The sequence below is a fragment of the Neoarius graeffei genome, chromosome 3, assembly GCF_027579695.1.
Source record: "Neoarius graeffei isolate fNeoGra1 chromosome 3, fNeoGra1.pri, whole genome shotgun sequence".
NCBI classification, from domain to species: domain Eukaryota; kingdom Metazoa; phylum Chordata; class Actinopteri; order Siluriformes; family Ariidae; genus Neoarius; species Neoarius graeffei.
Genome location: NC_083571.1, coordinates 38388314 through 38412639, shown reverse-complemented (window position 1 = coordinate 38412639; position 24326 = coordinate 38388314). Strand labels below are relative to the sequence as shown.

At 41.4% G+C, this 24326-nt stretch overlaps 1 protein-coding gene across 1 annotated transcript; it reads right to left on the bottom strand.

The window, feature by feature from the left end:
* Positions 1-3738: 3738 nt before the first annotated feature.
* On the bottom strand, positions 3739-11679 carry LOC132883330 (intelectin-like). Its single transcript, XM_060916792.1, has 9 exons — positions 11590-11679; positions 11149-11217; positions 9846-9908; positions 9601-9732; positions 7356-7471; positions 6093-6251; positions 5573-5693; positions 4711-4814; positions 3739-4280 (listed from the first exon to the last, which is right to left on the bottom strand). Exons 2-9 carry the CDS (start codon positions 11213-11215, stop codon positions 4128-4130), a joined length of 915 nt encoding a protein of 304 aa, XP_060772775.1. The 5' UTR covers positions 11216-11217; positions 11590-11679; the 3' UTR covers positions 3739-4127.
* Positions 11680-24326: the final 12647 nt, after the last annotated feature.

The following is a 24326-nucleotide window of genomic DNA, read 5'->3' as shown; positions in this document are numbered from 1 at the left end:
ATTAAAGCTTATCATAACATCATTTTAGGCTACAAAATGTCCGCAACTGCGGTGTTTATCAATTTCAGCACTACCGGGTGCAACTATGTTATTTAGTACATCAAGTCCTTCAAACGAACATGTAACTCAGAAACAAAAAACATTAGGATACTGTACATGGCTCATAATAAAACATCAATAGCCTATACTGCGCACATTATTTGAATGGCATACGAATGAGCGCTCAGAGGTTGCAACGGTGACAGGAAGAGTCAGAAATAAAAGGAGGGCGGTGCAAACCTCACTGAATGCACTGTGTTTACCAATTTCAACACTCCGGGGTGCAACTATGTTATTTTGTACATTAAGTCCTTCAAACGAACATGTAACTCAGAAACAAAAAAACATTAGGCGACATACTGTACATGGCTCATAATAAAACATCAATAGCCTACTGCGCGCATTATTTGAAGGGCATACGACAAGCCTTGCGCTCCGCGAACTCCCACGATGCTCTGTATGTCACTGATTCAGTGAGCTTTTAAGTGGTAGTCTCACGACCCGAATAGTAAACAATAAACATGGAGGACATGGAGTCGTTAGTGTTGCTGGTCTTGGTGCTGTGGCTTGTTGTCACCGACAACGCCAACAGATACTGGCAAGAGCGTATAGATGAGGCGAGGCGCATAAGGCTTCAGAAATTCTCGTAATTCATAATTATTCTTCTTCCGGGTTTGCGGTGTTTACAGATCCCAGCGCGCTCGCGGGGCGTGTGTGGGCATGTGAGGACACTCCTCCTCACCAATCAGTGCACAGGGGAGTGTCTGCTCACGCCTCCAGCCTCACTCGGCACGGCTTGGCTCGCTTCAGCCCCACTCCAAAACGGTGCGAGTTTTAGGGGCTAAGCAGGGCTGAAACGAGCTGAGTCGTGCTGGTTTTTGGTAGTCGAAATGCGAGCCGTGTCGGGCTGAAGTGAGCTGAAGCGAACTGAAGTGAGCTGAAAAAGGGTAGTGGAAAAGGGCCATAAGGTTCCGTGTTTTACTGTCTGACTCAATAAAAGGTTCATTAAGCACAGTTTATCACATGAATTCCCTGTCTGTATATTTTACAGACTGTGGATTATTTACAGTCATGTTCAGTAAAACAGAAAGACACTCAGTCATATTTTTGCTGTAAAATTAACAGCCAGCCCTTGTGTATGCTTTTATTGCTGGGTTTCACGTGACATCACTTCCACCTCATTAGTTATTCAAAACTTTAGCTGGTGGTCTACCAAAGCTCAGTTGACAAAGCATTTTTATGGAGAAGGTGCATTGCTTGCATGAAAAATGCCTTACACTTGTGTTGTTTTAGGTTGTTTGAATCACTCAAACTGTGAAACTGATAAAAGTTTCTTCAGGGTTCCCCGTGAACTAATAAAAAGGGTGAACGAACACAGGATTTCACAAAAAGATGTTGAGAAGGGTGGCTTTTGAACCTCTCACTGAAATCAAAGGGACCCGAGTCGAAGAATGCTCAGGTTTGCAGTGATCACATCGTGAAAGGTTTGTATATCCCTCTCAGCTATGTCCTTAGTGTTTTCCAATTACTTTTCTTGCTATGTGTCATTACTTGACAGTACTTTTTTAGTCATGAAGCACTAATGTCCCCAGCTGTTTCTTTGTTTACTCCTCACTCCTCACAAAGTCCATATGCATGAAGGTCGTGACAAAATTCTTACTCAGCCATACAGTTACAATGATCCGTGATCACTTCTCCATCTTGTTTAACTAAGATCCAGGTCTTTAAAGGGGTTTCTGATGATCTTTGTGAATAAGAGCGAACACATGTGAGAATCAAGCGAACTGTTGTTTGTTTACACTTCAACTTGCAGCCCTCCACACTCTTCCATGCTTTCCACAGTTTTGTGGCGTAGAAGGATGTCTGCAGCACCAGATAGTTCGAGATGTCAGGGAACGCAACTGAAGGGTAGTTTTTGATGTTGAATGACAAATCCTTCTTTCCTAGACTGTAGGGGTCTATTCCATTGCACATAGCAATCTTCTGAATATATCTGAAGTGAGCAGTGGTTTCTAGATTATGAGCATACTCTGATAAGTTATTGCTAGTTGTTTGCACTACGACAGCCATTTAGACCACAAGCTATTTCACTTCAGATAAAACCGCTAAGAAAAGTCATGTGACTGAAACCCATCAATAGTCTTCTTCTTCTTTTGGCTGCTCCTGTTCGGGGTCACTGCAGCAGATCTTTTCCGCATTTGATTTGACATAGGTTTTAAACTGGATGTCCTTCCTGATGCAATCCTCCCCAATCTATCTGGGCTTGAGACCAGCACGAAGTATACACTGGCTTGTGCAACCCTAGTGGCTGGGTATTTTAACTAATCTGCATGTCTCTGAGGGAAACTGGAGCACCCAGAGGAAACCCAGGCAGACACAGGGAGAACATGCAAACTCCACACAGAAAGGCCCCCATCAGCCATGGGGTTCAAACCCAGAACCTTCTTGCTGTGAGGTGACAATGATGACCACTGCACCACCATGCCGCCTTATGTATTGTGTATGCTTTTATAATATTACTGTTAAATATGGGCTATTAATACACATCAAACATTAAGCTTCTGTGTATTTTCCAGTAAAATGCAGGCAGTGGTGTAAGAGATGCACTGTGTAAAACACAGTATTTCTGTACCATGGCTCATTGATACACATAGGGAGTGAAGGCTAGCCTGTCTGAGCCGATCCCACAGAAGAGCTACAAACTGCTGAAGAAGTGAATGCTGGCTCTCACAGAAAGGAGTCAGAACACCCAGAGTATCACAGCTTGCTGCATTTGGAGCTGCGTAGCTGCAGATCAGTCAGAGGGCCCATACTGACCCCTGTGCACCACTGTAGCACCTACACTGGACATGTGAGCATCACAACTGGACCAAAGAGCAATAGAAGAAGGAGACCTGGTCTGATTAATCTTTTATTTATTTATTTATTTATTTATTTATTTATTTATTTCCATCATGTGGACAGTGGGGTGTGTGTGAATCACTTACCTGGAGAAGAGATGGTACCAGGATACACTCTAGGAAGAAGGCGAGCTGGTGGATGCAGTGTGATTCTCTGGACAATGTTCTGCTGGAAACTTTGGGTCCCGGTATTCATCTGGACGTTACTTTGACACTTATCACCTACCTGAACACTGTTACATACCAAGTAAAAATGTTCAGGAATGGTTTGAGGAACATGACAAAGAGTTCAAGGTGCTGAAGCATCTGTGGGATGTTCTGGACAAACAAATCTAATCCATGATAACTTACAGGACTTAAAGGATTTGCTGCTGACATCTTGTGGTTATGAGTTGTCTAGGTGATACATGTTGAATCTGTTTGGACATTCAGTATAATGAACACGCTGAAGAGGAGTTCATGACTTCATTGGTGACTATTTTTATTTTTAAATTTATTTCTGTCCAACCCATGCGACGATGAGGCCAGTTACTAAAACCGTGTTTGATCCCTTTTATTTAGAAGAACGCAGTGTTTTACAGCTCCTGTATGGTTTTATGTAATGCTATTGTAATGATATGATCAGTTACAGGACCATCATGACAAGCTACAAGATCAATATTTACTCGATCTAAAATAATTACAGGCTTGTTCTTGTGCATGTGGTGAGAAATATTATTAATACAGACATCAAGTTAATTACTAAAACTTTCACCAGTTAAATCATTCTGTAAATAAATCACTGACCAACACCCAAGAGCAATGCTCAAAACTTTATTATTTCATAACATCAGGATTCAGGGCAGAATTGAGGAGACACACATCTCAGTGTCAGCTCCGTCAGCAGAAATGGAAAGGAGTAAATGCAGATAAATCCAAGAGAATACAAGAAACTGTAATTACTTTCATCATATAATGAGGATTGAACTTGATTCTCACCCTGTAATAGTGCATCACTTTTTAAAATCTGATCCAAATCAGAAGAGAGAGAAAAACATGACCTGCACCAAACATCCGGAAATAAATTCTTAAAGATTTGGTAAATTCTATGGGAATTAACTTTATAAATCTTTTGCACACCCAGTCATGCAGTAATTAAGGCTATACTGATGTGTGTATTGTGTGCTGTTGGTTCTGCAACGTTCTCTCTCAGCGGTAGAAGATGAGCACTGCCGCCTCGGTCACCTGCTTACTGGCGCTCCAGCCGACATTAGTGCCATAACCACTCCAGTCAAAAGCCGTGAAATCTCCACACTGCCTCGGAGACTCTTCAGGAAAATGTCCACCTCCTCCAATACAAAACTATTCACACACACACACACACACCAGCTTCACATTTAAAACATGGAATATCGAGTATGCAAATAATTCCTCGGTTCATTCATTTACATGTGCAAGTGATTCCAAATTTATTCATTTATGTGTGCAAATGACTCATTTGATTCAGTTGCAACCATAAATGATTCCAGACTGATTAATTTACATGTGTAAATGACTCCTCAGATAAAGTGGTGCTTTAGTCATGGTGTCTCTGAATGTTGCCTTTAAATTTGGACAGAATAAGGATCTCATGGGGCAGATATCTTCCCAAAGAGACAGACTGTATCTCAGAAACACCCTGGAGCTTCAATAATATTAATAATAGCTATTAATTAGAGCCTCATAAATACCAGTCTCCTGGTTTAAAGTCTTCTTTTAATCGCTGTGTGAACAGGACAGATTTAATTCTCACGTGTTCAGTGTTGCAGGTTTTGGGTTTGAGTCCTGAGCAGATTGCCATCGCTGCCCTTTCCGTGTTTATCGCACGGAATGTGATGAATCCAGGTTCAGAATATGCTGGAGAAACATGAAGATATATTTTTTAATTTGTTAAAATATTCAGTGTAAAATAATGACCTTTAATCCCTGAGGTTTAGGAATAAATATGAATATTCCATTAAATTAAGAAGTGCCCCCATGTCCTCCATCCAGTCCTAACAGCCTATTATCAAAAGCATTAGCTAAATTAGCTAGTTATTTAAATATCTGCTGATAAACTAGCGAAATCTGTCAGAATACAATGTTACCATGGCAACAATCATCTAATATTTGTGATATTGATGCAAAACATTTCGAACAGAGCAAATTTGTTTTACTGCTGTATTATTTCCATATACTTTCTAGTTTGATGGTTTGGGAGGCAGTGGTCAGGTTGTCATGGTAACCAGGAAAACTTCACTGTGAGTCTTAATGCTATGCTATCGAGCTGACAGTCTGCACTAAACAGAATGTCTCACACAATGTGTAATACTCTGATATATTTCTGTGCTTCCTGTTGAGTGCAGTATTGTGGTGGTTCGAAGCTCAGCCCAACTGGCATGTCAATCATTCTTCCTGCTAAAGCTATGCTAGAAAACACCACTTCCTTAATATAACATACTTCTTCATGTGTTTAGTTCGTAGCCTGCTGCTGTTTGACAATTAACTGAAAATGTGATGAAAGGCAGTAAAATTAATTTCTTGGAAAATAAATTGTGGTTCTCATCAGCAGGGGTGCAATTTGTTTCCCCATTGTGGTTTTTCATTTACTTTCCATTTTTATTTTATATACCCACGCCTGATGTTGGGTGGGTACAGGTTAAGGTTGGATGTGGCGTCTCCAACATCGTACACTACAGGAACAGATGGACCGTGGTTAGCAGGACAGCTTCCGACATTGTACTTCACTGGGAATCGCTGGAAACCGGAGAATACTGAATTAATGTAAGTATTAGAAATGTACTGTGATATAAATTCATGGGAAATATATAGTTATATAACTGTTGGACGAACATTATATAAGTGTTATATAAAAGTTATTATCTGAGTTTTAGATGAATGTTATATTAGGTTTATATAAGTGTTAGATGAAGGTTATATGAGTGTTAGATGAATGTTATATAAGGTTTATATGAGTGTTAAATGAAGGTTAAATGTGTGTGGGGGGAGCCTAAGAGCCTTAGAGGAATGTTAAATGAACATTAGACTGGTGTTGGATTAGAGTTAGATTAGCATTAGAAGACATTACATCAGAGCTAATGGCAACAGGACACAACATTTCTAAAGTGAACCTTCCAGGAGTGAAAGTTCTGTTACCTTGAAGAGATTGTAGAGGTTTCGTCCGTAGCTCCTCAGGAAGCTGTTCTCCGTGTGGTAGCGCAGGAATGAAGTTAGTTTCCAACGATCCACTCGCTCGTTATTTGGAACGTGCCACACTGCCACATCCTCTGCTGCGATGTCATAATACCCAGGATTCTGTGGGATAAAGTACAAAGATGAAGAAGAAGAATCTTCTCATGTCAGAATTTCCTCATATTGATGGAATGATGTTTGTATTTAACATTAATTAATGTATTTATGGAACTCACTGTTGCTGTTACCTCGCCTGGGATGGTGTCCACCAGGGGGTGAGGCATTGTTTTCGTTTGGGTTTTATTGTTAACGATATTAGGGGAAAATGGCTGGTCCAATCTTCATGAAACTTTCATGATAGATGGGCATTGGTCTCAAATAAAACTTCCAACAGTTTGAGGATTATCCGGTCAAGGTCAAGGCCACAGTGACCAAAAAGGTAAAAAAAAAAAAGCTCTGACCTCAGACTGCAGGAGGTGCCTCAGAAAGACTCCTCCCACAAACACACTGATTGGATTCCTACCTGCCTGATTTGCATACACAGTGCTGTCATTGGATGGTTTCTTGGTGCATTTACATATGCAAAGGAAGGGGTTTTGTCCACACCCACTTTTAAATCCCACTGATAAAAACTTCCTCGCTCTGTTGATTTATTGTTATAAATTAATTATAAATAAATGGACTAGACTAAAGAAATCGCTTTCAGACATGTTTATGCTTATTACAGATGGAAAATGCGTTCCACTGAGCTCTAGCGCCGGGCCATTTCCTGGAAATAAGAGTTTCGGTCATGGCGACAGCGTGTGTATGTCAGCCTCGGTTCGAAGGTTTCAGTTTGAAAACTGTAAGAGGTAAGAGTAGAATAATATAAAGTACAGACACTTGGTCTATTTTACTTTTGTGATTTTAAATTGTTCATTTTTTGGATTATGCTTCATTTTTGTGGCTAATGCCTCAGAGAGTAAATGTATATGCTATATTTACTGTCTGGACATGGGATCAGAAAACAATTATATTTATAAGCAGTAGCCACATGTACCCATAGGGTACCTATTTTTTTTTTCGTGACATCTTCCTTCATATTCATCATAAGTGCTACCAGCTGAGGTTTGTTTTGCCTGGCAACACTTGTTATTATTGCAAATTTTAACATACTTTCATGATATTTATTCCATATTCTCATTTGTTTTTTTTGAGGTTTGTGTGTTTATTTCTTTTGATTTGGACCTTGAAGTCATCACTGGTTGCAGCTTCTGCAGTGCCGAATGTGACGGTGTTACTCCACGATCCGTCTCCCTCAGGTACCTGTGGACTTCCACCCTGCTGACTGGACCAGCGATCACCTTTACATTAGAGTTAGATAAACATTACAGGAACATTAGATCAAGGTGAGATGAACATTAGATAAACGTTAAAGGAGCGTTAGTTCAAGGTTAGATAAACGTTAGATGAGCGTTAGATGAAGGTGAGAAGAACATTAGAAAAATGTTAGAGGAATTTTAGATGAAAGTTAGATGAACATTAGATAAATGTTAGAGGAGCATTAGACAAACATTAGATAAATGTCAGAGGAGCGTGACAGCGAGGGTGTGGTCGAGCATTGGCCGTGAACGCCAAGGAGTCAGGTCGAACCAGAAGGTAACATGTGACGAGTTACACCTGTGTCTAATTCCTGGCTGTCCATGAACGTGTGTCTCTGTGTGTCTTTCAGATGGTCAGTAATGCGAGAGAGAGAGAGAGAGAGAGAGAGAGAGAGAGAGAGAATGAGAACTGCATCCTGCAACCTCTGCGTGCGTGTGTGTGTGTGTGTGTGTGTGTGTGTGTGTGTGTGTGTGTAGATATAGTAGGCACTGAAAAATGAACATTAAAATTAAAAGTGCACCTTGGATTGTAGTGCCTGTCTCCAGTTCCTCATTATCCCACCTCAGGGAAGTGTGACAGAGTGTTAGATGGAAGTTAGATGAACATGAGATAAAAGTTAGAGAAATGTTCGATGAAGGTTAGATGAACATTAGTTAATTGTTAGAGGAGCATTAGACAAACATTAGATAAATGTTAGAGGACAGATGAAAGTTAAATAAAAGTTAGATAAATGTTAGAGGAGCATGAGATGAACATTCAATAAATGTTAGGGGAGTGTGAGACGAACATTCAATAAATGTTAGAGGAGTGTGAGATGAAGGTTCGATAAACATTAGAGGAACATTCAATCAGAGGATCCAACTTGGGAAATTGCAAAGAGGGAGATTCTCCCTCTCTGTGAGTAGCTCGGAGGGAGACAAGTTTGAGTGCCGTAGGCGCGAAGGCGAATTTTATACATATCTCATCTCATCTCATTATCTCTAGCCGCTTTATCCTTCTACAGGGTCGCAGGCAAGCTGGAGCCTATCCCAGCTGACTACGGGCGAAAGGCGGGGTACACCCTGGACAAGTCGCCAGGTCATCACAGGGCTGACACATAGACACAGACAACCACTGACACTCACATTCACACCTACGGTCAATTTAGAGTCACCAGTTAACCTAACCTGCATGTCTTTGGACTGTGGGGGAAACCGGAGCACCCGGAGGAAACCCACGCGGACACGGGGAGAACATGCAAACTCCGCACAGAAAGGCCCTCGCCGGCCACGGGGCTCGAACCCGGACCTTCTTGCTGTGAGGCGACAGCGCTAACCACTACACCACCGTGCCGCCAGCTAGCGATTTTGCATTGAAATATGGAATTGTCAGCTTCAGCTTCTAAAACCATGGATTCATAGATCAATGCTCATCTATCTATTGTTACATAAATCATATTTTTTCAAATTACTCTTATGTATTTATATATTTCTTCATTTAGAAGAGTACTGGCTACTGTCGGAGAAAGATTTCATAAGCTACACACACGGAATCAGCTAAGCAGGGTTGTATATACATTTAATGTGTTTGACAGGTCCTAAGATCTCAAGCCCTGACATAATAAAGGTTTTGCGTATCTCCTTTAAGATTATGCCAGCCGCGACTACCATTGCTTACCTTTCAGATCAATATACAAAAACATTTAACCAAGATGGCGTCCCACACAACAAGAATCGCCGAACTACAGTCTCCCGTAACGGACAAGCATCAGGTTTACCAAAGGAATAAACGGTGTAACAGTGCCGCCATGCAGGGTAATTAGGCTACTGCCTTACATAAACATTAGAGGAGCATTAGATCAAGGTGAGATGGACATTTGATAAATGTTAGAGGAACAGTAGATCAAGGTTAGGTGAATATTAGTTAAACATTAGATGAAAGTCAGATCACCATGAGAGGAGTGTTAGATGAAGGTGAGATAAACGTTAGAGGTGTGCTAGATGAAGGTTAGAAAAATGTTAGAGGTGTGCTAGATGAAGGTTAGAAAAATGTTAGAGGGGTGTTAGATGAAGGTTAGATGAACATTAGATGCATTTTATTAAAAATAATGACGTAAAGCTACAGCACTGACCAGTGGTGCATTTCCCGTACATGTTGTTCTCATGAACACTGGCCACCAGAGTCCATCCTCCTCCTGCAGTCGTCATGTCACAGTACGTCTGATACACAACACCGTTAGGCGTGCTCAGGTAATAAAGACCATCTACAGTCACATGGATCAAAAAATTACAGAATATTCCACACTGTAGTGCAGAGTGAGGCTCTGACACTGTTCGGAATTTTCTTTAATGAAATGTCAGCTTGTTTCGCATGTACCTTCATTGACTTTAAATTTTTCCTTGAGCTCTTTGCAGCTTTGGGGAGTGGAATATTCCATTTCTGCAGAAATAAATGTGGGTTTATGCCATTGTGTTTTATTCTACATGAATTAAACTCTGAATTAATTGGGACACATACGGTACCTACTGCAACACAGAACGTTTTTGCAGCCCAGTGGTTTCTTATCTTTTATTACAGTTTAAACAACATAATGATCCCAAATGGAAGTAAATAAGGAGCTGAATGTATGGGGAAATGATTGACAGCTCACTCTGTGCATTTTGAGGGTCACGTTTTGAAACCTGACAGTGCTGTAAATCATTAATACATGGTGTGTATAGAGTGTGTAATTAAAGCAATAAAGATTTGGGGCTTTTGTACATCACTAAACTTTTAATAATACCAGCGTTTTGGTGTTTATCCATCATTTTTAACAAAACCCTTCAGCTCTGCCCTTTACTGACTCGGTTAGTTTACATTTTAGGGATGTTTCATTCCACACTCACACTGCAGGGTCACAGCATTCTGTAGGACAGGTGAAGATACTCCTCCATCTCACCGTTACTGGCTAGAGACTTTAGAGAGAATTTGGTACTCGCTCAGGTCTGGCTTACTTTTCTTCTTCAATCACTGACAATTACATTATATTTAATCAAAAATTTATTTATTGATTTATTTAATCCTCCCTTCACCTTTGGGTGAGCTTCATGGGTATTTGCACAGTATACAGTCTGTATTCAATTGAAGAACTATTCTGCAATTTCTCTTTTTGCTTAAAATGTATGTGTTTAGGGGCGGCACGGTGGTGTAGTGGTTAGCGCTGTCGCCTCACAGCAAGAAGGTCCGGGTTCGAGCCCCGTGGCCGGCGAGGGCCTTTCTGTGCGGAGTTTGCATGTTCTCCCCGTGTCCACGTGGGTTTCCTCCGGGTGCTCCGGTTTCCCCCACAGTCCAAAGACATGCAGGTTAGGTTAACTGGTGGCTCTAAATTGACCATAGGTGTGAATGTGAGTGTGAATGGTTGTCTGTGTCTATGTGTCAGCCCTGTGATGACCTGGCGACTTGTCCAGGGTGTACCCCGCCTTTCACCCGTAGTCAGCTGGGATAGGCTCCAGCTTGCCTGTGACCCTGTAGAACAGGATAAAGCGGCTAGAGATAATGAGAGAGAGGAGATGTATGTGTTTATTAATTAATTAAACACATATACATTTCCAAATCTGTGTGGCTCAAAACTGTTTCTGCTGGTTTTGATCTTATCATTATGATCAGAATATACAATAAAACAGCATCAGTGAAATCATACCTCGAACAGATAGAGAGACATTTATTGATGCAAACACCACAAACGCAACGATCCAGCAGTTCGCCATCACTGTGGGGAAAATAAAATCAAATGCAGAACTCTCAGTAAGAAATGGCTGTAAATAACAAGCGACTGTTTGCTTCATGCATCTACACACAGATATAATTCAGATATATGCTCTCTTATCAATCAGACAACATAAGTTCAGCAATATTTTATGTAAAGTTCTTGATAGACTATCAGTTCTTATAAAGTGCAATATTTCTGTGGAATAATTCCATCAGAAACTGTAATAATGCCTTTTAAACACACTGCTAAGTGTCTATCAGGCCAAAAGAATTAAACAGGTTATTTTATTTTATTTCTTTTTTTCCATGAATAAATAAAAAAAATTAAATTTGCTGAAACCAAACCAGTCCCAGGGAGATTGGTGTCACTCACCAGAAGGTGTTGTTTTGGTCCTGAAGTTTTCAGATCTTCAGTTATTTTACACACAGAAGGTTGAACAGCAGCGTCGGGCACTGAAGTGGATTTCAGCAGGGTTTTTATAGTGTGTGTGTGTGTGTGTGTGTGTGTGAGAGAGAGAGAGAGAGAGAGAATAAGGATGCTCTTGTTGTAGACAAATATTAGTTTTATCTTTGATCATTTTTTTTATTTAATCAAAACTTTGGTATCTTGTGACAACAATGTCATGAGGTACCAAACTCATGGCTACAAACTGAGTGTGTTTTAGGAGCAGAATGTTTACTCCAAGCCTTCAGCTCATAATTCATCAGGAAATGGATCATTTCTGTTGCACTATCTGTTGCAATATCTGCACCAGAGTTTGGACATTGCAGAGGTGATGGATGGTGAGTACTGTCAGTCTGTAACTTATATAATGTCCTTCAGAGCGGCGAATAAACAGTCTGTCATCTTTGAGAATTTGCTTATAGTGAAATTGACTGGTGCTAAATCCATAAATACAGTGTAATGTGCAGTGAGACCAGGAGACACCAGAACACAGAGCTATCACACTTAGAAATGCACAAATGCAATGGGCAAGACTTCACAATGACCCAAGGCACAGTAAAGAGGGTATAATGAGGCCATCTAATCAAGGATCTAATGCCCAAGAACCAAGCTTGAAATTAATTGAAATGTTATCACACATCTCCATGCTTAGGTTCCCTGTAAAAAATGAATCTTGGCCCTAGTATAGTTACTGAGGGAAGTCAAGACCACATGCTCCCAGTACTTCTTGTGTTCGCTTCAAAAATTAAGCTTTGCAAATGTAATACTCATCTCATCTCATTATCTCTAGCCGCTTTATCCTTCTACAGGGTCGCAGGCAAGCTGGAGCCTATCCCAGCTGACTATGGGCGAAAGGCGGGGTACACCCTGGACAAGTCGCCAGGTCATCACAGGGCTGACACATAGACACAGACAACCATTCACACTCACATTCACACCTACGGTCAATTTAGAGTCACCAGTTAACCTTACCTGCATGTCTTTGGACTGTGGGGGAAACCGGAGCACCCGGACACGGGGAGAACATGCAAACTCCACACAGAAAGGCCCTTGCCGGCCCCGGGGCTCGAACCCAGGACCTTCTTGCTGTAAGGCGACAGCGCTAACCACTACACCACCGTGCCGCCAAATGTAAAACTAAGAATTAAAATATCTGCAACCTGTTTGTCTTTCAGATTTATCACTTGCGAATATTACATTGTTAGTTTAATTGGCTGACTAACGTTAGCTAGCTATATAGATGGTGAACGATGCTGACTTATTCAGGCTCATCATCGGTTGGTTTTGATTCAGTTTGATTGTTTTATTTTTTGAAAGCTGATGCCAGCCTAACTGTGTCATTCAGGGCTAGTTGTGATCATGACAATATAGGACACCTATACTTGGGTGGAAAGCATAGCCAGCTCAGACTAGCAACAAAAACATTGCTAACAATAGCTAAAATGAATATTTTTACACCCTGGTTAAAGCACTTTTGTTCTCTTTTAAAGTCAGGCACATGGGCTCGCAATGTTCATCAGTATCAGTATTCTTTCAAATTTTGATGGTTTGCAGCTACATTAAGCGCATGTTCTTGGCTTTTAAAAATACTGAATTTACGTCGTCTGTATAACAGTGTCATGTTGATGCAACATGTCTAATATGGCCTGTATCTTTGTACAGATGTGCATTGTCAGTTGGACACAGCCTGAACAATTCTGCAGCTAATCCTGAGGTACCCTATTTTGCGCATTTCTCACACATCCGATGAACACTGACATGGGTTAGATATATATTTTTCAGTACAGGTTAATATGCAAGCATTTGTGATCTTTCTTTTATCAAATGTAATAGCCGTTACGAGATACAACAGTGTAGCACCCCTTTTTCAAGTGAGAAAGATTTTTTTCATCATGTTGGATATCTTCTGAAGAATCATGAAACAGTTGAATGCCCATTGGAAAGATGCACCTTTAAAACAAACATTTATGGCACTTTTCATACATATAGGAGCAGGAAATAGAACCACAATCCTCATTCTTTCAGTGATTTCAAGGCTGATATTACTGTAAAAAAATGTAGTTGTACAAATGTTGTTGTTACGCAAGCACAGGAATACTGTTCTGTGTGCTTTTGGAGCAGAAACACTCCCTTGTAAGAATGGTTTTCTGCTTACGGATGCTGTTCTGTGCACTCGTATCACATGTGAGCTCATTGTTTTTTACCTGTGCGAGTCCTGAGACTAACTAAATGCCATATTCAGGGTGTTTGTGATTTCCAGTGTGGGTTTGGTATCTTCCACCTCATGCATTCAGATTTATCAGGTTATTTGGTGTATTTGGCATCCAACCTGTTTATTCACTTTTATTTGTTATGATTTAACTGATCCATTTGGTTTTAGCTTACATTCAGTTTGACTGGGAACGCTGAAGCTTACTGTTTATTGCATTAATAAACTGGTAATTTATTTAAACATGGGCGGCACGGTGGTGTAGTGGTTAGCGCTGTCGCCTCACAGCAAGAAGGTCCAGGTTCGAGCCCCGTGGCCGGCGAGGTCCTTTCTGTGCGGAGTTTGCATGTTCTCCCCGTGTCGGCGTGGGTTTCCTCCGGGTGCTCCGGTTTCCCCCAGTCCAAAGACATGCAGGTTAGGTTAACTGGTGACTCTAAATTGACCGTAGGTGTGAATGTGAGTGTGAATGGTTGTCTGTGTCTATGTGTCAGCCCTGTGATGACCTGACGACTTGTCCAGGGTGTACCCCGCCTTTCGCCCGTAGTCAGCTGGGATAGGCTCCAGGTTGCCTGCGACCCTGTAGAACAGGATAAAGCAGCTACAGATAATGAGATGAGATGAGATTTATTTAAACATTCCTACAACTCCCCATGGGCCATGCTATTATGCATAATGAGCTTATATACTGCCTGGTTATATTGTGGGTCACTTGGTAAGTTAATGGAGTCAGATTAATTGTATCATTCTGCAGCATTTAACCATCAAATGCATTCTGTGGTCCCATAAAATTCCTGAGGTGTGAAAACCTTCTGGTCAAGTGCTTTCCATCATTGGGAACATTTTGGCTGCCCTTACAACACTAAACGGCGTTGTCGTGAAAACAGCAATTTCTAATTTTTACAGGATGCAGAAGATGACGGAGTCCAGCAGGATGTCGTACAGCATTTGATGAAAATCTGTCATCAAGAAGACTGATGCCTCAGCAGCTGAGAGTCCAGAAGATGTTGGAATCGTCCTGGAGGGTGTCAGGGTGATCAGCAGTGTGCAAAATGTAGCCCGGGCATGTACCACTCTTCTTGGCCTGACCTACACACTGAACCTCAGCTACCCCAAAGAGCTAAAGTACACATTTGAGGCATTTCAGAATATTCTAGTGGAGACTGAAGGCTTAAAGCTTTCAGCCAAACTGCACACCCTACAGAACAAGCTACTGGCCTAAGAGACACGGGCCTTGGTTGGATTTTAGTGTTATAAAAGTCTGCTAGGTTTAGTAGTCTATTTAGTTTTTTTTTTTAAGTTGTGTTTAATTTTTGTGTTTTTGGATAAGTGTAGGAATATGTAGCTCGAGACTATGCATGTGGTGTTTGTGAAGTAATGCTGTCTTTTAATTTAACGCACAATTCTGAATTGGTTGTAAGCTTGTTTAGCTAACAGATGCTGTTTTAGCAAAGGTGTTAGATGTTGTGAAAAAGCACATTAGCGACCTGTTCCATGATGTTTCAGCCTTCAGCTTCATGAGTGATATTTGGACTTGCAGTGTATCCCCAAATTCTCTCCTCAGTTTAACCGTACAGTGGATTGATGTGAATTTTACTCTTCACCAAGTCACACTGCAACCAAAGCAGTTCCCGTGCTCGCACACCAGCTGAGCCATTGCAGTTGCATTTGATGATATGCTTAAGACCTGGGGCAGGCCGAAAACTTCTGTCCACGCTGTGCTCTACGTTGTGCTTGTTTAGTGTTGACCACGAAAGGCTGTTCAGTTCAACGTTACATATTGTGAATGAAACAGAAACAGGCTCACAGCTGATCATGCAGAGAGGATTCTGTTCATCAAAAAGAATCTGCCTCTCACTTTTCAAAAAATGTTTAGTTCTTAGCGACAACACCACTGTATGCTGACTGAAATAGTTTAATTCTGTTTAATTGAATGGTGGAGACATTGGCAGTGTGGAGGCTTTTGGTTTACACAGGAAGTGTTGATTATTTTTGGTTGAAAATTGTCTCCTGTTGTGCGGTTTTTTTATGCTCATGATTGTTTATATTTTATTATAACAACCAGAGCACATATGAAGAAAATAAAACCTGTCTTCCAGTTCATTGCACATTGATGGTAGTTGTTATCCTGGTATAATCAGACCCAGATTGACAATGCAAAATGGGTCTGGCCCTTTCCCATTGAAACAGGTTTTCCCAGGCCCAGTAATTATCCAATATAGGGTGGCCTTTTTGATGACGATGAATAGAAAAGCACCATGAAGGCACTTTTGTACACAACCAATGGCTACTGCTGATCATATCAGTCTTAAATTTCCTGGGCAGTGTATCTCCTCAGAAGAACAAACAACTGCACTTGAGACCTTTGTCAACATTAAATATGTTTGCTCCACACCTGACAGGATTCAGTAAATGTTTAATCACCAGCTTAAGTTTGTAAAGTAGAAATAGTGTTTTAACCCTTTGATGCAAAACATGGGTCAAAAGTGACCCGGCTGGTTTTTATCTTCTATATCTTTGCAATAAATTAATTCCATCATTCAGTATTCAAGGTATTCCTCAATTAACTTGTTTTTGATCATCATACATCCTTATTTTATTTTACCTTTCTTACTTTTTGAATAAAAACCCTTTTTGTATCATTACCCTTCTAATGCACAACATGGGTCAAAAATGACCTGCATTCATTTTCCAGGTTGTATTTCATGTATGGCTGAGTGTTTCTATGATATACTTTTGAAATAAATTCATTTTGTCATTTACTTTTCCAAATATGCAGTAAATATCTTGTTTTTGTTTAGCACAAATCATCATTTTTATTTTTCCTTTCTTAAGTTATGAACAAGCACAGCTTTTGTAATTCTACATCAAGTTTACACACATGGGTCAGAAACGACCCGCATGCGTTTACAGGGCCGTTGACAGCTTTGGCTGGGCCCGGGACAAAATAATCTGAGTGGGCCCCCCCACACACACACACATACGCGCGCACGCACATCGCCACACAGCAACCACCCACACCTAACCCCTCTTTTCACAGTCTCCATTCACTCCAACCCTTAAATAACAGGTATTCCAAGCCCATTATAACAGTCAACCATTTTATTTCAACATATTTACAGTTTGAACATTTCCTTAGTCTGCAACTATTCAGGTGCGAAATGCAATGCGCCGGACTTTTACTGTGGCAAAGTCGTCAATAAGGTCATTGAAGTCCAGCTTCTTTGCAAGTTCGCGCTCTATAGAGAGCATAGCCAGCCCATTGAGCCTCTCCTGTGACATGTTTGAGCGCAGGTAGTTGATAAACCAAAATGATTGTTTACGGGATGGAACTGGGCCTCAATGAGAACGGAGTTATGGCTTTCCCAAAATCTGAACATAGAAGCATCACCACTAGTGATGTGTACAGTGAGTTTTTCAGTGCATTTTTTTGTCTTGTTTTTCATAAACGTCCTTTCTGTACTCGATTTAGAATGTTACAAAAAAAATTGACACCCTCCCAACCACATAACATTAGCCTATCTGACCTGGGGGCTGACACGTTTATTACGGATAAACCAAAAGGATTACAACGTTCCCTGGATATAGAACTGGACCGAGAAGATTTCAAAATCTTAACGTGTAAGCAACAACAATAAAACAGAGGTTGTTTTATTCATTTAGGGCTTATTAGGCTACTTTCATTAATTGCGCTTTTCATACAGGCCTATCATTTTTCGCTTGAGCAAGGGAATTGTTTGAAGAGTATCCAGTCTAAGCGAAAGTTTAATGTTTTGCAACAGACTAACCAAAACACCCCATTTATAGCCCATTCGTTACATTAAACTCTATCTAGCTGGCAATTTCACATTCCGTCGTATCTACATGGGATGATTTCCAACAAAATAAGGTTTAATTAACAAGAGGCAGCGTTCCACGGGCTATCAGCTAACCGGAGTCCAGCTCAGCGCAGCTCAGCAAGCGTGCCTAAAACATTTGGATATGATTGCGGGCCAATGTGCTATTCTTTGCTTCATTGAGATATATGCAACACAGTGTTATTAAACCGATATGTTTATGAAATAATTCAATGCCCTGTGCATTTCAGTGTTCACTCAGTGTACCCTGCTATCCCCTACTTTATAATTATGAATGGCACGTCGCGCGTGCTGGGGTTACATTATGGGGCTGGAAAAAAGTTATCTGTGTCTTACCTGGCTCAGCTGCCCCACTACATCATCTGAATCTTTTCTAAAATATCTATGCAGTGAGCCCCTGAGGCTCTTGGCTTCTTCATCTCTTTTTCTCTTTTCTTTTCTTTGCTCCTGACTTGTGCATGTTGGCAAACGGGCTCGCACGCTTATTGTCGAAGCGTTATGATGGAATAGTGCCGTGTTATTTGGCGCCTTAATCAAAGACCAAACCATTTCTGCATTAGGGGTGGTAGGTGGGTTCTTGAATCTATTTTCGAAGACAGTAAAGGGAAAAGAACCAGAAATCATTCATTGAATGCAAATATAGCACATTTTTCTTCCCCCAAATCAACACATTTTGAAATGAAACAGAATGATTAATGGCATCTTCATGAGGGACCAGTTCTGGGCCCCCCCTTATGCTTGGGCCCGGGACAAAATACCCGGTTGTCCCCCCCTGTCGACGGCCCTGTGCGTTTACTCCAGCGTTTGGTGGGAACTGTGAATTGTGCTTGTCAGACATTTCACAGCTCAGCACAGCGCCCTTTGCCCATCTAATACATGTAAGTAATGTTTTTCAATTGTTCTAACATTACCTTAGAAAAAATTTGATGATGTTTAGGTTACCTTGAGGGTGAGTAGATTACTTGTCAGAAAGTTACAAGTAATTACTATTAGCTACCGAGCTGTTGACATATTCTACTTTAGTTAGCTAATTTTATTGTAGTTGGCTTAGCTAACTACATAGTTAATAAATAAATAACTGGCCCCATTCACTGCTAAAGTAATTACTTGAAACAAATTATTATTATAGTATTAAGACATTTAAAATTAAATGTCTTAATACTATAATAATAATTTGTTTCAAGTTAATACTATAATAATAACTTGAAACAAATTATTATTATAGTATTAAGACATTTAATTTTAAATCACACTTGGATGACCTATGTATAGTAATATAAAAATTATTTTTGTTCATAAAGTAGGAAAGAAAAAAAAATAAATTAATGATTTGTGGTAATTAAAAACAAGATATTTAAAGAATACTTGGAATATTCAATCATAAAATAAATTGATTTCAAAAGATAGAGCAAAGAAAAACTCAGTCAGCATCAAATAACCTGGAAAATGAATGTGGGTCATTTTTGACCCATGTTGTGCATTAGAAGGGGTGTGCATATGTTTTGCATCAAAGGGTTAAATACTCATGTCGATACTTGTTATCAGCAAGTACACACATAAATACTTGAACGCATTCTTTGTGTGAAAAAGTGGTTTCAGTGCATCCCCAACTGCATGCTTTCAAATCACTTTCCTATCACCTACACTGAAATATATTCCATTACAGCGGTGCAAAGGACACCAATGATGAAGAACACCATCACAGGTTTCCTGAATGTAACTGGGGTAATAGATCACACATATGTAACTATAATATCCCTCATAAAGAAAGGATTTTACTATAAATGGCAATTTGGGGGTGTGTGACTTTATATAAGTGAGTGTAACCATGCACAAACAGAGCAGTTTAGAATGTGTAGGATTTATCAACATACACTCTACAGCTACACACATGATAAGTAAGAACTAGCACATGAAAGACCATGCTGTGAGAGTCATATATAGATATATAGTGAGGGATCCCTCATAACAGTGGCAGACACATGACAACAGGTGTGAGGTGCAAAACGGGTGGGATTTTTATTCTTTCCTTCACTGAGTGAGGTTGTGCAGTGAGCATGGCAGGGGAGCTGTAGTGGATCCAGAGGTGTGAAGCAGGGGGGCGTGTTCTACAGTAAGGGATGCAGGGCTGGAGTCCTGTCCAGCTTGCTGGCAGCTTTTCCTCCTTCCCAGTGAGAGAGTCCATCATCAGAGCACGTATCTGGAGTGGGGAAAACACACAGATCATTACTTGAGCATTAGAAGGATGTACTTCCCCACTGGGTCATGTACAGTCCTGATAACTGAGGTGAATGAGGATGAATGCATGCGCTGTAATGAGGGTCTGACTCCCGCACTGTATTAAACTGCTCCTCCCCTCGTGTGTGTGTGTGTGTGTGTGTGTGTGTGTGTGTGTGTGTGTGTGTGTGTGTGTGTGTGTGTGTGGCAGCGAGGGTGTGGTTCAGTGTTGGCTGTGAAGAGTGAGGAGTCAGGTTGAACAGGCAGGTAATGTGTGATGAGTTACACTTGTGTCTAATTTCTGGCTGTCTATTAACATGTGTCTCGGTGTGTCTTTCAGACAGCCAGGAAAGAGCGAGAGTGCTGTGTCACCACATTGCATGTGTGTGTTTCTACTGTACCATAATTGTAAAAGTCACTGAAAAATGACAATAAAAGTTAAAATGTACCTCGAATTGCAGCGCCTGTCTCAAGTTCCTCATTGCCCATTCCCACAAAGTTGTTACATTGGTACCAAAACGTGGGACTAAGGAATGAATGCCACCGCGGAGTCCACACCAGCTCCTCCAGACCCTCACAGTTCATCTCCAAGGCCAGCACCAAGAGCTACTCAGCCTGTCCAATGAAGAGGTGCAGTGCATCCAGGCCATGCTCGAGATCCAGGCGAAGGACCGGTAGGTGATGCGGAGCTGGGTCCAGTCTGCGGGTACTCCACTGGTCACTCCTGAAGCCAGCATTGCTCTGCAGCTGGTTAAGCAGCTGACAGTCCAGAAGATGTTGGAATCGTCCTGGAGGGTGTCAGGGTGATCAGTGGTGTGTGAAATGTAGCCCGGGTATGTACCACTCTTCTTGGCCTGACCTACACACTGAACCTCAGCTACCCCAAAGAGCTAAAGTACACATTTGAGGCATTTCAGAATATTCTAGTGGATACTGAAGGCTTAAAGCTTTCAGCCAAACTGCACACCCTACAGAACAAGCTACTGGCCTAAGAGACACTGGCCTTGGTTGGATTTTAGTGTTATAAAAGTCTGCTAGGTTTAGTGGCAGCTTTTCCTCCTTCCCAGTGAGAGAGTCCATCATCAGAGCATGTATCTGGAGTGGGGAAAACACACAGATCATTACTTGAGCATTAGAAGGAAGTACTTCCCCACTGGGTCATGTACAGTCCTGATAACTGAGGTGAATGAGGATGAATGCATGCGCTGTAATGAGGGTCTGACTCCTGCACTGTATTAAATTGCTCCTCCTCTCGTGTGTGTGTGTGTGTGTGTGTGTGTGTGTGTGTGTGTGTGTGTGTGTGGCAGCAAGGGTGTGGTTAAGTGTTGGCTGTGAAGAGTGAGGCGTCAGTTTGAACAGGCAGGTAATGTGTGATGAGTTACACTTGTGTCTAATTTCCAATGTCCATATTGCCCAAAATACGCTGGCAATGTTAAACAATGAAACTGTGAGGCTGGTAAGAAAATGGATTGGACTAAATAGTCACACAACACGGGACATTATTTTCCAATCACGCAGAGACGGGGGCCTAGGTGTCCTGATCGTGGAATGGGTGTACACTTCTACGAGAATAGTTCATCTTATCAACATGCTAAACAATGATGACACAGCTGTCAGAGAACTGGCACGCGAATCGCTATTGTTACATTTGCAGCGACGTAAAATACCGTTCGCTTCCTCAAATGAGCCCCAGTTTCTTGGTTTCAAATTGAAACATAATGGTAAGCTTGACATCAAGGCAGCTGGATTTGGAGTGCACTCCAGTTGGATAGATCTCAACGACCTTTGCCAACGTGTAGGACTCGAACTTTCCTGGCTGGGAATTGATGGAGCACCAGCAGCGTTTGAGGATATTATAACAAATCCCCATATTTCGCCTTTAGTGGTTCTGAAAGAAAACAACACATCATGTCAGTTGCAAATAAAGGATATCAGAGTATCACTTCTACATCATAAAAAAAACACAGGGTGCACAGCCCTGGAAAAGCCTAAAATTACAAGGGAAACTAGCGCTCCTACAGTCTGCTGACAAATCGGTGTCCCATTCAATTTTCAAAAATCACTCCATTTCAGAAGAAACCATTGTCTTTGCCATTAAAGCACGATTGCAATGCCTTCCAACGAGATACAACCTGGCAATTTGGTATCCATCAAGGCACGACCCCTTTTGTATATTGCACACAAACCATCAAGAAAACGAAACAGTGTCCCATATACTGAATGGATGCAGTTACTATAAAGGACAGTATGTGGCCAGGCACGACCGTTTGGTCAATCTGGTTGCAAAGGACTTACAAAAAATAAACCAAGGACATGATTGCGAGTTTTTTCTACATAGTACTGTGAAAACGAACTGGTTTCAACATACGGTAACATATCTGATTTTGACTATTTTAAAGATATTCCAGATACACCGGATATTGTAATTGTAAATTCATCTACGAATTCTGTATGCATTATTGAGGTTGGGTGCTGTTTCGATTTGTATATAGACACTTGCTATTATTCCAAATTACTGAAATATCAGCCTTTATTAGAGCGTATTCTGCAATTGGGATATGAATGCAGACTTGTAGTACTGGTTTTTGGAAGTTTAGGCCATGCACATAAGAATGTCGTCAGAGGGCTGCAGTTGGGGGGAATGCAAAAAAGAGGAGCAAAAAACTTGGCAAAGTTCTGCTCTGTCTCAGCTATTATTGGTAGTATGCACATATGGAGGCGGAGATGTTTTATTTATCCTTGAATGTTGAGTATTACATTAATGAGAGTACTGGTATAGGTGTGTAGCCTTTAAGATCTGTCATCTTATCAAAGACCTTTTCCAGAATATTTGGATCTTGTATTCCTTGCTTGTTTCTTGGATCCAAATAAAAGCAATAAAATGTGGCAGCGAGGGTGTGGTTAAGTGTTGGCTGTGAAGAGTGAGGCGTCAGGTTGAACAGGCAGGTAATGTGTGATGAGTTACACTTGTGTCTAATTTCTGGCTGTCTATTAACATGTGTCTCGGTGTGTCTTTCAGACAGCCAGGAAAGAGTGAGAGAGCTGTGTCACCACATTGCATGTGTGTGTTTCTACTGTACCATAATTGTAAAAGTCACTGAAAAATGACAATAAAAGTTAAAATGTACCTTAAATTGCAGCGCCTGTCTCAAGTTCCTCATTGCCCATTCCCACAAAGTTGTTACATTGGTACCAAAACATGGGACTAAGGAATGAATGCCACCACGGAGTCCACACCAGCTCCTCCAGACCCTCACAGTTCATCTCCAAGGCCAGCACCAAGAGCTACTCAGCTTGTCCAACGAACAGGTGCAGTGCATCCAGGCCATGCTCGAGATCCAGGTGAAGGACCGGCAGGTGATGCGGCGCTGGGTCCAGTCTGCGGGTACTCCACTGGTCACTCCTGAAGCCAGCGTTGCTCTGCAGCTGGTTAAGATGGGGCCGCAGGATGACACGGAAGCCTGCCTCGAGCTGTTCAAGTGCATCGTGGAGGCAAGCTTGTGGCTGGACCCAAAGTGGGCTATACTGCAACGAGCCAGCTGCAGCCTAGGAGAGCATCACCTAGTATGGGTGAGGTATGGTGTAGTTTATTAATTTACAATGATTTATTTTTATGTATGTATGAGTTGTGTTTTGTGTAATTTTATCTCATAATTTAATGTGGTTCTTTGTAGTTTTTAATATAATGAAGCTTGTATCCGTGAAATCAGATTGTAAAATGTTTGTTTGTATGTCCTGGTGCAGTTCTCATGGTGCTGTTAGGTGAACGGACTAATGTTGTTGCATCCTATCTTTGTACATCCTGGCTTCAGTGCTGAATAAAATAAAATAAAATAAATCTAATGCAGGGCAGCACAGTGGTGTAGTGGTTAGTGCTATCGCCTCACAACAAGAAGGTCCGGGTTCGAGCCCCGTGGCCGACGAGGGCCTTTCTGTGTGGAGTTTGCATGTTCTCCCCGTGTCCGCGTGCGTTTCCTCCGGGTGCTCCGGTTTCCCCCACAGTCCATAGACATGCAGGTTAGGTTAACTGGTGACTCTAAATTGACCATAGGTGTGACTGTGAGTGTGAATGGTTGTCTGTGTCTACGTGTCAGCCCTGTGATGACCTGGTGACTTGTCCAGGGTGTACCCCGCCTTTCGCCCGTAGTCAGCTGGGATAGGCTCCAGCTTGCCTGCGACCCTGTAGAACAGGATAAAGCGGCTAGAGATAATGAGATGAGATGAGAACTTGCCAGTGTGCCTGTGCATTATGTTCAACAACAAAAGATGTGAAATACACAGCTGCAGTAACCTTCTCAATGAGACTCTGCTTTTCTGATGAAAAGAACTGAGATATATTGGAGCAGCCTTCCCTGCACTTAGCCTTTCTAATATGTTGTGCTCCC

Coding starts and splice junctions, on each gene's coding strand:
- LOC132883330 (XM_060916792.1), bottom strand. CDS start 11,215: ATGGCGAACTGCTGGATCGTTGCGTTTGTGGTGTTTGCATCAATAAAT. Junction 9,909..11,148: donor TGTCTCTCTATCTGTTCGAG/GTATGATTTCAC, acceptor TTATTTCTGCAG/AAATGGAATATTCCACTCCC. Junction 4,281..4,710: donor AAACCTGCAACACTGAACAC/GTGAGAATTAAA, acceptor GTGTGTGAATAG/TTTTGTATTGGAGGAGGTGG.